The 14,234-nt window shown below is 41.4% G+C and overlaps 1 protein-coding gene across 1 annotated transcript; it reads left to right on the top strand.

Moving 5' to 3' along the window:
• The first annotated feature begins 354 nt into the window (after positions 1–354).
• On the top strand, positions 355–6,649 carry LOC147891265 (putative potassium transporter 17). The gene is made up of 9 exons (XM_087389917.1): positions 355–391; positions 2,546–2,731; positions 3,018–3,232; positions 3,949–4,182; positions 4,361–4,411; positions 4,514–4,774; positions 4,903–4,955; positions 5,037–5,406; positions 5,580–6,649. Exons 2-9 carry the CDS (start codon positions 2,550–2,552, stop codon positions 6,467–6,469), a joined length of 2,256 nt encoding a protein of 751 aa, XP_087246043.1. The 5' UTR covers positions 355–391; positions 2,546–2,549; the 3' UTR covers positions 6,470–6,649.
• The last annotated feature ends 7,585 nt before the right edge of the window (positions 6,650–14,234 follow it).

Below are 14,234 nucleotides of genomic sequence, written 5' to 3'. Positions count from 1 at the left end.
TAATTGGACCACCATTTCTTCGAAAGCCTAATAATCCTTGGCTTGTTTCTCTTCTATCCAAGGTGCGCCATGAGTATACGTTTCTCGATTTGAACTTAACGATAACCTCACAAGTTGCTAATTGCCACTCATGTCGACTACGTCGACAAAGTCTCCATCTTACAAGCGTGAATTTCGTGTCTTGTGACAAGTCTTCATTCTTTGAACCAGTGAAGGCAGCCACAGTGAATAAAAAGGGCGCCACCCATTCTCCTTCAGACATTATATAAGTTATATGTTTCCAGAACGTGCTCCTGCATGCTCCTTGATCATTTACAACTAGCTGAAGCTTTTGCCGGACAGCTGCTGAAAGTTCTGTCATTCGGTCCGCCTACAGACTTCACGGAGCTGGGTAAGTGCTGGCATTCAATGATCATAGCCTGCGAGTTTCGTCCCGCTCAATCAGTTTAAACTTTGCCTGTGCATTGGCATTCCGTTTAGGGACGGGCTTACGGCGGGAGAGTCGAAGGGCCTCAAGGGAAGGGCTCTATTGACAATGTTAATGACTCTTATCTCCGGTATGAGTTGACGCATACATAGCTTGATCAGTAGGAGTCCAATTCTGAAGCATTAGGATGGAAGTTCAATATGTTTCATATATGGCAGCGGTGCGGAACAAATATGTAGAGCGGCAACGAAACGTAATACGTCTTAATAGGGCCACAGACTTCAGACGAGCCAAGATAACAAACTTATATTAATCGTGAAACGCTACCGTAAGAGCATCCGTGCAATTTAGAGATTAAGGCCTCTGATTATAGAAAACGTTGGTGACGAGCTCGAGGTGTGGTATGCGCGATGCAAGCCAGTGCGCAGTTTGGTCGTACAGCATGCATCGATTTGAAGTTTACTTAGCACGTTTTCTTTGTGTCTTGCATAGATTTTGGAGCCATTTTTACAAAAACCCTGAAGCGCACAAGTTTTCATTGAAATCTTGCAGGTTTTAAAACCCTGAAGCTCACAAGTTTTCATTGAAATCTTGCAGATTTCACGAAAATTATATAACTAAAGTCTAAACCCCCTTGACATGTGGAGGTTTCACTAAAATTATAACGAAAGTCTAAAACGTCTTGAAATTTGTAGGTTTTAAAACCTTCCTCAAATTTGAAGGTTAGCCCCGTGTCCCCTCAAATTTGAAGGTTAGCCCACCGTCTCTTGAGTGATAGCCTATAGGGCAAGACCCTGGTATGCACATAGTTGTGTGTTATCATCTCTACCATGGCAAGAGATCATTCTCACCTCTAATTGAAATGCACACTAGCACCACTAGCAGAGGGCCATAGAGGTGTCCTTATGACATGCACATATCTTTAATGATATATGGAATTGAGTTTGGGTAACAATGGTAGAGAGGGCATAGAGATGTCCTTCAAATATGCATATATCTTTAATAATGTATGGAATTGAGCTTGGGTAACAATGCTAGAGGCTAGGTTGGTGGTAGAGTGTGATAAATGTGGTATAGATTGGGTAAATTCAAATCCTCCCATGCCCCTCAAACTCAAATGTGGTATCATTATGTGTCCAACATCTCATGAAGAGTGAAACAAATTCTCCATTTGTCCTTTCTCATAACCATCAGGCCTTGGTAATTTAGACACGCCGCCGGCCTTTGTTTTGGGCGCTGGGGTCTTTTGATCTTCTAATAACACTGGTCTTGCTCTTCTTCTTGCCCATCATTTCTTCTGAAAATCTCCGTCCTGACACGTTGTCGATCGTATGATGGGAGAACTGTCGTAGGTTCGTGTCTCGTCATTTGTTCAATAGATCCGTGCCGGACTTCTATTAATCACGGTTGAAACTTGAAAGTCTACCCCTTGAAATGGGCACAAGACGCGCTGTAGGCTGGACTCTGGACGCTGCAGTTGATTGCCTGCAGATTGTGGGCGGCAACCGTCAGGACAAAGTGAAAGCAAAATAGCCTGCCTCACGACAGCGTGATCCTGGTGGGCCGTTGATCAGCCGACTCTTGTTTGTCATCAGTTGTCCCCTAGCGGCGGCAACCAGCAAGACTCAAGAGCATCATTTAGGTGCAGAGATATGCATGCAATGATTGCCTCGAGATTATGGGGCAACCGGCAAGCGCTTAGCGCACCATTTCAGTTAAACTTTCAACTTTCAAGCAAAGATGAAAACTCGATAATCACGAGACATTGATACGAGAACGTGATCTAGTTGTGCAAGTACGTGTGGAAACTACAGAATCCAGCTGGCCAAGCAGGTGTGGAGACTATTTTGAGAACAGACTCTAGTTGAGAAAGCAAGTATGGAATCTACTTATTATTACTTTGATTCCTTAGTTCGTTAGTATTCCGAATCTAGTTGTGTTAGCAGGTGTGGAAGCTACTTTGATTCTTTGTTCGTTAGTATTCCGGATGTTCGAACTTCGTCGGCGTGCTTGCATTACTTTTGGGTGCATTGATTCGGATTTAATTCACTGTCTAGTTCCCCTTGTGCAATGTGCATTGTTTCCGTAAGCGCATCACGCTAATAATCTTCTGCACAGTGCAATGACGGACGAAGGTGAAACTCCGACATCAAACGTTCACCTTGTTAGCATCCCTGAGCCTGACGATGGGATCGGGATGCGTCAAGACGGAAGATGTGACACGACCTGCAACAAAGTGGACAAGAAAGGACCATTTAGAATATCGGCTCTGCTCTTACTGGCTGCAAAAATCTCATCAACAGGGTATAATGCTTATAACTCTTTTGATCTTGCAAAAATATCATCAACAGGGTATATATGTTTTGATCCTTAGTAAGACTATTTTCTCTACCATATAGTACAGAGCGTGCTTTGTGTGTGGAAGTTACATGTTATTCGACGGAGATGTACTGATAACATGACTGGATGAAATCGCGAAATTAATTTGAGGGAGCAAGGAAGTCCGAGGAACACTCTCTGCACGTCTGGTGCAATATGATCACCTGATATGTTGTCCATCTCTCTGATTATGGTTGAAATCTTCCTGTAGACATTGGAAAACCTTCGTGCTTGCGTATCAGACGATGGGAGTTGTTTATGCTGGAATCGGAACCTGCCCGTTGTATGTCTTTTCTTCCTTCCATCTGCACTCGCCTACGGAGCCCGATTACCTCGGTGTCATGAGCATAGTCTTTTGGACGTTTACACTGATCGCCTTACTCAAGTACGGGCTTATTGTGTTGCGAGCAGACGATCATGGTGAAGGTATGCATTTCCGGTGGTGCACTGATTTTGTATCCCTAGTTGTCGCCCATTTAATTGCTATCCTGCAACTCGCCCATTTGAGGGCATACGATCATGGTGAAGAAGTAAGGTCCGTACTGACTGTATTAAGGTTTGCAAATTCTCGACTTTGGAACATTGTAATAACCAAAGCCGATTTCCCGACTACGGCAGCAAGAGGAAAGGAAGATTCTTTATATCTGTCGGTAGTTCAGATCGGAAGAAGGAAAGAGAGCCATTATAGTGCTCAATATGTAAATACCAAGTCTCTAATGATGCCATCAACCTGGACGTGGTGCCTCCCAAATTGTCTGTCGCCATCTGTAGATCTTAACCTTTTACATTTGCATACTAGTTTTTGTCCAAATGTGTGGACTCTGTATGCAAAGCTTCAAAATAAACTGACCTTGATCCTTTTCCGGGGAAACCAACTGACGTTGGAAATGTAGATCTAACCTTTTAGATTTGCATATACTAGTTTTTGTCCAAATGTGTGGATTCTGTATGCAAAGCTTCAAAATAAACTGACCTTGATCTTTTTCCGGGGAAACCAACTGACGTTGGAAATGTAGATCTAACCTTTTAGATTTGCATACTAGTTTTTGCCCAAATGTGTGGACTCTGTATGCAAAGCTTCAAAATATACTGACCTTGATCCTTTTCCGGGGAAACAAACTGACGTTGGTCCTTTCCAATAGGTGGGACTTTTGCATTATATTCGCTGTTATGCCAACATGTCGCTATTTCACGCAATGTGAAGACTTCCCAAGAGAGTCAAACATCAACATCGATCATTATACCAAAGTCACGCCGATCCAAAACTATCCACTTCTTACAGGGTAGCAAAGCGAGCCAGACAGTGCTATTTACAGTGACCATGATGGGCGTATGCATGCTGATTGGGGATGGCATTCTTACTCCTGCAATATCAGGTGAGTTCATTCATCGAGTCTGTTATGTGAATTGGCTGAACTCCCCTTGTAATTAAGCTGTAAATTGAGCTTTCGCCAAAATTTGCAGTTAGTGGAAGCGAACTCTTAAGATATTCTCACTGTGATCAGCTGTAACCAAGAGGAATGAACCATGTTTTTCTTCTTTTTGGTCCTCCAGTGCTGGCAGCCGTTGAGGGGTTAAAAACTGCTTCAAGCTCATTGAATCAGTGTGAGCCATTATGTCAGAACAGTTTGAATTTCCTTAAGAATGGATGCCTTTATAAATGGATTGATGCTCACAGTGCTTCGTCTTTTGTGGACATATTCACAGCTTCCGTTGTTATCATCACAGCGGCACTTCTGCTTGCTCTGTTTCTACTCCAAAGGTTTGGAACAAGCCGTGTTAGCTTCTTGTTCTCTCCCATCGTCGTAGTATGGTTCATCTCAACGCCTTTACTGGGAGCATATAATATCGTTCTTTACTACCCGACTATTTTCAAGGCAATTTCTCCACATTACATATTGACATTCTTCCTTCGGCGTGGGAAGGAGGGCTGGAAAGTTCTAGCGGGCACTGTACTGTGTATTACGGGTACGGATTAAACTGGGCTTCCATTTTCATTCAATCCTACATTCTACAATCGCATGCAGAACAACGTGAATGGGATAGTAGGAAACCAAACCCTCCTCGAACTCAATCAAGAAATCGTTCCTTTTCAGGTTCTGAAGCAATGTACGCTGATCTCGGTCATTTCAACCGACTATCCATGCAGGTAACATCAGAGGCTTGCCTTTTCTTTATACCTGTACATCTAAAACGATTCTCATCCACTATGTGCGTTTCCATGGCGCAGCTGGCTTTTGTTTTCTTCGCTTACCCTTCGAACGTCATTACCTATGCCGGACAAGCTGCCTATCTCATAAAACATCTCGACAGTAAGGGTGAAGTCTTCTACAATTTCATACCTAAGCCCGTCTTCTGGCCTATGTTTATCATTGCAACTCTAACTGCCATTATTGCGAGCCAATGCCTCATCACCGCATGCTTCTCTTTGGTGAAACAATCTGTAGCTCTGGATATGTTTCCCAAAGTTAGACTCCTCCACACATCTGAAAACCATGAAGGACAAGTCTATTCACCTGAAGTTAACTATTTCCTAATGGTGATCTGCGTGCTTGTGGTCCTGGGATTCAGAGATGCAAGCACCCTGGGTAACGCTTATGGTAAGCAATCAAACGTGCTTCCCTTTGCATGTACATTTGGCACGCCATTTGAATTCGAACACAGGCCGGTAGAGCTGTAGATGAATTCACAACACAGCATTCTAATAATAAAAACAAAACTTTCTAATGCGCTAGAACACTCATGGGAGCTCGAGCTTGCTTCCTTCTCGCAGGTGTGGCAGTCATCATGGTTATGCTTATCACAACCAGCCTCGTAAGTTTGGTGATGGTGGTCATTTGGGACACACCCCTTCCCCTTGTGCTAGCATTTTTCTTTACCTTCGCAACCATCGAAACTATCTATGTGTCAGCCGTGCTAAATAAAGTGCCCAAGGGTGGCTGGCTACCTTTCCTTGTAGCTATGCTTATCGGTCTCATCATGTATAGCTGGATCTATGGGAGGGAAAAACACCGTGCATATGAGAAGGCAAATATGATTAGTATCGATGACCTAGGTGGCCTGGTCACTACTTCCGATGTTAGGCGGGTTCCAGGGTTGTGCATATTCTACTGTGATCTGGACGATGATGTCCCTCCACTTATCACGCACTACCTCAAAAACATTCGCTCTTTGCATCAAGTGATCATATTCACCAGTCTGAGGTATGCCAAGCTACCCAAAGTCGAAGAGGCGGCACGGTTCAAGTTCTCCAGCTGTGGAGGGGACAAAGGGTTGTATAGATGCGCGGCGCTCTATGGATATGCAGAAGAGAAACATGTAGAATGGGATGGGTTTTGGCAGACTGTAGTTGAGAGCTTAAAAGAATTCATAGCGTCCTCCAACTCAGAAACTGCAAAGCTAAAAGATGAGAACTCCTCAAAGGACGATCTGGTGGAAGAATTGGCAGAACTAGAGAGCGCCAAGAAGGAAGGTGCAGTGCTGGTGATTGGAAGGACAACATTGGTGATGAACAGAGAGGGAGTGAGAAACTGGTTTAGGAAGTGTGTTCTGAATTGGATCTATCGGTTTTTGTACTCCAACAGCACGTCTACTGCTTCATCCCTGATGCTCACGGTGCCTCCTTCAAATCTCATGGAAATAAGCATGCTCTATGAGATTTAGATCGTGCAGGCCGGCTGCCGCATCCCTTGTATGCTCACTAAACTCTTAAAAACAAATTGTTCTACGAGCTGTACCTTGCATCTCCTACTCTCGCTCTTCCCCCTCAAAGCCTCCTTAAAATCACTAAGCTAATGAGGCCTACGGCTTTTCAATTGTACATGAAAACAAACACGAGCACCTTGTGAGGGTTAACACTACTTAAAAATAGCCACGACCATTTTTCGAGCGAAATCTTCCGAGCGTCCAAGCAAAGGAAAAAAAAAGCTTGCAACTATGCAAGAATATGGCAAAACTCTATCAGAAGAAAACATAGTTTCACTTAGAAATATGCAAAGTATTATAGCAATGCCTATTTTATACACAAATCTTTATGTGAATCCTTGCGAATGGTGAGAACATAATGGGATAGCTTTTGAAGAAACCCACATGTAGAGTAGACTTCTCTATGAAAATTCCCTTATGATCGTTCTTACAACTTTTACTTAATAGGGGGTGACATTGAAAAACTCTCTCAACCTATCTTCATGAAATTGTTTCTCCAAAGAATAAGCATAGAAGCGACCCATCAAGGTAGTGAAACTACCTTGGACAACACTTTTAAAAGCGACATAACTTTCACATCCAATGTCCAAATATAGTCATTCAACTTACTCAAATTGATCGAAAAACCCCATTTCAGCACATCTATGGGGTTATACTTTGGAAAATGTTGCATATATAGTATTAAATATTATGTGTATTTTATGAGAGTGATATATAAGTCCAAGTTATTATAGTAATTTAAACTTCTTTAGAAACATGTCCATAAATATCTTCTTATTTATGCTATAAAAACACTAGAAAGATATTGCCATATGATATAAATGTGTTTAATAACAAGTAATTATATATGCAGAATATTATTACATTAAAAGTGATTATGAGGGATTTTCCTTAAATGAATTATTTTTCAACACTTTTTTAAGGTAATAACAGGGGTACAAGGGGATGTCTACAAATAAGAAAATTTATGTTATGTAAAAATGAATGAGTGACTAGTCTTTATATTTTTATGATAAAGGAATCTAGTTCTAGTGAAAATAAAAGTATAAAAGCCATGTTTCCTAAAGAAATACAATTTATTAAGTCTCTTGAAAAACACGCTCGGATAAACCTGCTCATAGGTTTTTGCTCCTAAAATTAATGCATCCCTTAAAAACCTTATCCAGCACTCGAGTTCAAGGCACTAATATAAATACACTTATAGATATTTTATCCTAATGCTTCATAAACGTCTAATTTTATCTTAAATGCCCGTTTTAAAACCCTTTCCCTAAGCATAACTTTGTTAAAGCCATGTAAATTATATAATAAAAAAACCTTGTGATGAGTGTACTCGCTATAGACTTCCTTACTAGATCCCTCAATCCTTTTATACTTTTAGAAAATAAACATAAGCAATACTATAAAGCATTTTTTAATAGAAAAGTGAGTGTAATTTGTGGGCATGAATACATGCTTTGATCAAGTACTAATTTGTTTGCACTAATCATGTAACATTCTCTACACACACAAAGGATCTTTTGACCCATCTCTATATAGTGAGTTGCTACCAAACTAAGAAACTCTTGCATATTTACCGAATAGAAAGAACCATTTTGTCCTCTTTATCTAAATAATTGCATTTCCTATATAGCTATCTAGGAAATGTAAGTCTTTATATGGAGAATGAAGTTGATTTTGAGTTTCTTGTCTAAAGAATTTGATTACGTTTATAGTGCTATCTAAGAAATGTGAGTTAATATGGAGAATGAATTGGATTACACATTTGCTATGTAGGCAATTTTATTTCCTTGTAGTTCACGTATATAGTGCTATTTAGGAAATGTATGGAGAATGAAGTGGATTAGACATTTTCTATGTAGGAAAATTCACTTCCTATATAGCCCACTTATATTGCTATCTAGAAAATGTGAGTCTTTATGTGGAGAATGAAGTTGCTTATACAATTCCTATATAGGAAATGAGGTCTTTATCCAGCAATTAGCAAGAATGTATCTTTTGTAATTATCTACATAGGGAATGAGCTGTATATCTATGAAATAAGCAATAACATTATATTCTCAGTGTAGGAAATTTCTTGAATTTTCTTAAAGCGTGGTACTGGATAGAACTTGGGATGATGTATGAGGCATGGAGGGGCATGGAGGTATTCATTCAAGAAGGCCTCATCAAAGATTTTGGGTTGTCTAGTTAGGTTGGCGATGCAACTTTAATAAGCTGATGGTGCTGAATGTTAACTGGGAAATTGTTCATGCTCTATCCATCGTGAGACTTCATATCTAGTATTTGTTCCATAATTCCTTAATGGGGTTACTTGGAATTGGAATTACATCATAATTAACCACATAATTGGAATCAGGCATGGGAGTGCAATTAGATCATCTGGGCCTTGATATTGAAAATCAAAGATCATGTTCATTGTTGCTAAAGGCACCTCAATTGGTGTCAAAGGTGATGGCGATACATAGAGAGAATCTGGAGACATGGGTGAGCAACATGCAAGGGGGCTAATAGTGGGAGGGATATATGAGGGAAGTGGTAGGAGGACAGAGAAAATGGATTGAGCAAGGTGACAATCCTCGGTGGTGGGATTATCGATATAAGAACTGGAGCTCGAGAAAAGTTAAGAGAGTGATAGTAGCAAGCGGAATTGAGGTTAGGAGATTGGCATAGAGAGTGAGTGGTGAGATATGGCAAGTTAGAGGTGAGGTAGGCCAACTAATCCTTCGACATAGCTACAGGGGTGGGATTTGATTGACATGTATGTGTGTGGCTCACTTGCAGAGGCAAAAGAAGTATTTGACAAAATCTTCCAATTCATATAATGGGATTTCTTTATTGTTTCATCCATTGCCTAATTGGTCTAGACTAGCAATTGCAATTCTAGCTTTGAGATTGTAACTTTGTGGGAGTGCAACTCATCAGGTTTCTCCTTATACTTATGGTAGATCAAGTATAAGCACCCTTAATATTTTTCATCTATAAGGTGACTTGATTTTGTTGGGAAATGTCTTCAGTGCTACTTGACTATTGCTCCAAGGCTTGGGCTTGAGCAATGGTTGCTTGTAAATTGGTGACAAGTTGTTCTTTGAGTAGAAGGCATGCAATTCCCTTGTGAGCTCCCTAAAATGGAAAGTCAACATCACCAAAGTTTGTTGCAACTCTACAAGCTCTTTCTTTGATATTTGGGCATGAAGAGATGTGACCTCTATCTAGGTTCCTTGGAATTGGACTTGGATATTTGCTATAGTTTGGCATTCGAATTCCTAGATATGCTCATCCTTATCCAAGCTAGTAATTTTTTTTGAAATTTGGTTAGCTTGACGTTGGAGGATCACAAATGATGATGAGGTTTGTCAAAAGTGTTGATACATTTGGTGCGGCCCTAATCCATCCGACCATGCAGTGTTGCCTAGGGGTCCGCTCTACCAAAAATTATGACACTTGGGTGCATGACACTTGTTGTTGAGCTTGGATAGAACCCTTGTGTCTCGTTGATGTCCATGATGTTGGAACTTGGAGGGTTCTTGCACAGACGTAGAATCTGGTTCTTTTTGCTGTTGGATATATATTTGTAGCATCTCCTATTGCAACACTCCGTTCCCTACCTCCAATGTGGGTAGTTTTTTCTCTAGAACATCCTCACTGAGAAATGTGGCATGAAGAGGAAATTATGTTTGTTCCACATTGGTGACAGGAGGATATCTAGATCCTCAAGATGTTGTGGTGATAGTGGTAGGCCATTTCCTTTTTTAGAACCTTTGTATTGATGATTACCGCCAATAAGTAGGGAATTTTACATTTTTGGCTAGTTGAACCATTGAGTTTCTTTGTTAATACGAGGACCAGATGCTAGATCAAATCTTGTTTTAACTTCCTACTAAGAAAAAAAATATGTATAGTGGAAGGGATCAATTCTTTCCACACTTAATACCCAAGATTGTGGATAGAAATGTAGTTTCCTCCTTGAGATCAAGGTCTATCACAACAACACAAAGCAACTATAGACGCGCTTGGTAGACGCGCAAAATAGCGGGCGCGTCTATAGGCGTTGCTCTAGTAGAGAAATTACGGGCGCATCTATTAGCGCGGCTAAATGCTCATCTATTTGCGCATCAATCACCGCGTTTATTTGCGCGTTAGACCTGAGAAAATACGGGCCCGTCTAACATCCCGTTTATTAGTGCGTCTATTTGCGCGTGTATTTGCGCGTTTACACTGAGAATCAGACGCGCATTTAAACGCATTGTTAGACGCGCTCCAGAGAATACAGAAAGTGAGATTTTGGTGTACATCATTGCTTTCTAAACATTGCCCATGATTACCAAAGCACATAATTTTTTGCAAGCCCACATATACAAGAATTAAGGAAAATGAGGAGAATGAGACAATATGTAAAATAGTTTTGCCAATATCAATTGTGGGGCTACGGTTCAATCTCATCCTCAATGAGATCAACCCTTGCCAAACTATCTACTTCAAAATCCAAACAAGTGTTTAGATCTACAAATACATTCAACCCACTACTACTTGTGCCACTCATGTGCTCATCGAAATCAAGATCTCCAATGGTAGGCTCGTCCTCACGGGTAATGCCGGCCTCAATATCTATATCTCCTATCTCATGATCATCCTCCTCTCTTGTATCACGGTCATCATCACGTCCATGGCCATGATTATCCTCCATACGCTCCATATTAGTAAATGTACTATACATCACTTTGGAACGTGGCATAATAGGTATGACATGCCACCACCTATTATTATCCACCATTGGTTGATAGACAACCTAATTCAAACACAAATACAATCATGTTACTTTTCTTGCATCAAATATTTAAAAGCGAGTATTTTTATGTGTGTGCACAGTACCTGTTCACATTGTTGCGGTAGTATTAGTGTGTCCTTCCTACTTTGCCAAAACTTTGTGGAGTCAATAGTTACAAAGCCACTTGCATGGCGTTTGATTGTTGCATTAGGGCCTCTTTCCACCACGTCCTTAAACCACTTTACATCCAAAACGTCCTTAAGCCATCTCTAGCTTTGATAACATCCACGGTGCACGAGGTAAAAAAACACGCCCATTTGGTCTCTCTTGAGGCCAAGCTTCACGCATCCTCCCTGTGGTACGTAGATCCTCCCTTATGCCTGCCGAATCTCGTGTCCCATTCAAATGCTCCCAAATGGTAGATGCCACATTCTTGAAGATATGCATGGGATCGAGCAGGTGATTGATCTTGAGGTGGGACCAATATGGTAAATGATAAAAGATGGAGTATCTAAACAAAATAAAGTGTTAGCGTGCAATCCTCACTTTCAACCAATATAGCCAATCTTTACTTCCAGCCAATAGTTACAAATCCTTACCGGCTCATGCCAAGTGGTGGAGGAGTCGTGGAACCGTCCCAAATTCTCATCCAATCTCCCGCGGTGAGTGATTGTGGGAGGACTTCATTCCAAGGGGCAACATATCTAGGATGATCAGGTGGGAGAAATCGATGGTGATTCTCATAGATGACCTTATTCACTGCGTCTGCCCGTGAGGCAACTAGTGAAGGACCACAAACAGGACATGCATGGTAACCCGATGTAGTGAGACCTGAAACAATAGATGCAATTAAGAGTGGAAGGTGGGTTTAGGGTGCCACGTCCTTGCCTATTCATAATTTAAAAATGCAATGCTTACCTGAACACTCGCCATAGCCTGGGAAGTCATGCATCGTCCACATCAAGACTGCTTTGCAGTTGAAGTCTCGTGATGAGGGAGGCCTGCTCACATCATGCACCTCGATACCTCTCCAAAGTATCTCTAGCTCATCAATCAAAGGCTCCAAATAAACATCAGGGTTTTTGACTTTATGTTTCCCTGGAATTAGAAGGGACAGCATGACATGTCCTTTCTGAATAGCCATAGAGGGTGGAAGATTGTAATTCACCAATACCACTGGCCATACACTGTAAGACGTGCTTTTGAGACCAAATGGGTTCACACCGTCCATACCCAATCCAAGTCTCAAGCTCCTAGGTTCTTCCTTGAAGCTTGGCCATGTGTCTTCAATATGCTTCCACGCAGGAGAGTCCGCGGGAGTTCTCATCCTGCTCCATGCTATTATCCCTCCCTTGATGGACATATAAATCCCGCACCATATCATCAAACACCTCCTCCTCCACGGCTTCATGAGGTAATGGTGGAGGGCTACTATCACCATCATTCCATGCATCCGTAATGGTCCCTCCTGAAGATCCCACCTCATATAGCCGACGCTTCGCCTCCTCACGACGGGCATAGGGTAACATGTGCGGGTGTGGCACTGCATCCTGTATCAAATTAAAACGGGATCATTATAACTCAAACATATGAACACCCATAGGTATCTCAATCAACCTTAACTTACAAATCCTTACCCTGTTTACGATCACATCCCATTCTCCATACTTTGAGATATGATTGAGCGTAATCCTACGTGCACGATACATGTTTCCTCGACATCGATCACACAGACATTTGATTTTTTGCTCCAACCACATTTCGCGATGGTGGATACGGAGGGATTCATCCTCACTAGAGCTGCTTGTTGAAGATGGAGACATCCTACAAACAAACAACCCACCAAATTTGCTCTTCTTCAAATGCTTAACTTAAAAACTCTGTGTTGCGTCTATCGTCGCGTCTAATCTTGCGTCTAACTGCGCGTCTAAATGCCCGTCTACTCTGTGTATTTAAACGCGCCTGTAGACGCGCTAATAGACGCGAGCTTCGTGCTATATGTATATACAAGAACTTTTTGAGCTTTCAATTTTATTGCATTTTGGAGTTGTAATATTTTATTTGGAATTAAAAGCACGCGTCTATCAGTGCGTTTAAAAACGCGTTTATATTCGCGTCTGTCTGTTCGACTTGCGTCTATACGTGCGTCTATCAAAGCATTTATATGCGCGTCTATTCATGCGTGTATGAGCGCGTCTATACGAGCATAAGTCTGATATATAGATGCACAGTTAGACGCGGGTCTCCTGACGCGCAAATAAACGCGCCCATAAGTTTTTTATTTAGTTCATGAAACGCGTCTGTGCGCGCGTCTATGGGTGCTTTGTCTTGTTGTGTATGACGGTATAAAGTATTATTCCATCCCTATGGAACTTGGTGCTCAGCTGAGGGGAGATGCTGAATTTCTTGAAACTTAGCATTGGAAGGTTGTGAGGAATATTTTGACCCTTTATTTGGAAAGTAAAAAATCCTTTTAGATCATTATAGTATCGAGATAAATATTAATTTGTCTCTGATTTATAGCGATGGCCCCAAATTTTCCATCTTGTTCATCCCTGGTGTGAAATGAGTGGAGGAATTCTTGGATATATGTAGTCATGGTAGGACTTTTGTAAGCATTTAAACAAAGTTCCAAGTCCTTTTTGCCCTAGGAAATCTTATGCAACATTGGAAAGGACATTATGTATGCCAAGGGATGTGGCCACACAAGTTCCAAAGACTCAGCTACATCGATGGTTATTATATTACACAACAACACAAAGCAACTATAGACGCGCTTGGTAGACACGCAAAATAACGGGCACGTCTATAGGCTTTAATAGAGGAATTATGGGTGTGTCTAAAGGCACGTCTAACAACTCGTCTATTTGCGCGTGTATTAACACGTCTACTTGCACGTCTAAACTGAGAAAATACGGGCCCGTCTAACATCGCGTTTATGAGCGCGTCTATTTG

Source organism: Dipteris shenzhenensis, chromosome 18 (genome assembly GCF_047967505.1).
Source record: "Dipteris shenzhenensis isolate YYH24624 ecotype China chromosome 18, Dip_SZ_1.0, whole genome shotgun sequence".
Taxonomy (NCBI): domain Eukaryota; kingdom Viridiplantae; phylum Streptophyta; class Polypodiopsida; order Gleicheniales; family Dipteridaceae; genus Dipteris; species Dipteris shenzhenensis.
Note: the sequence above shows the minus strand (reverse complement) of the source record. Positions and strands in the feature narration are given on the sequence as shown.

Bases quoted from the DNA above. Each gene is read 5' to 3' on its own strand.
- LOC147891265 (XM_087389917.1), top strand. From the start codon at position 2,550: ATGACGGACGAAGGTGAAACTCCGACATCAAACGTTCACCTTGTTAGC. The intron at 3,233-3,948 runs GTATGCATTTCC...CCTTTCCAATAG, and splicing joins AGCAGACGATCATGGTGAAG to GTGGGACTTTTGCATTATAT. The intron at 4,412-4,513 runs GTGAGCCATTAT...ACATATTCACAG, and splicing joins TTCAAGCTCATTGAATCAGT to CTTCCGTTGTTATCATCACA.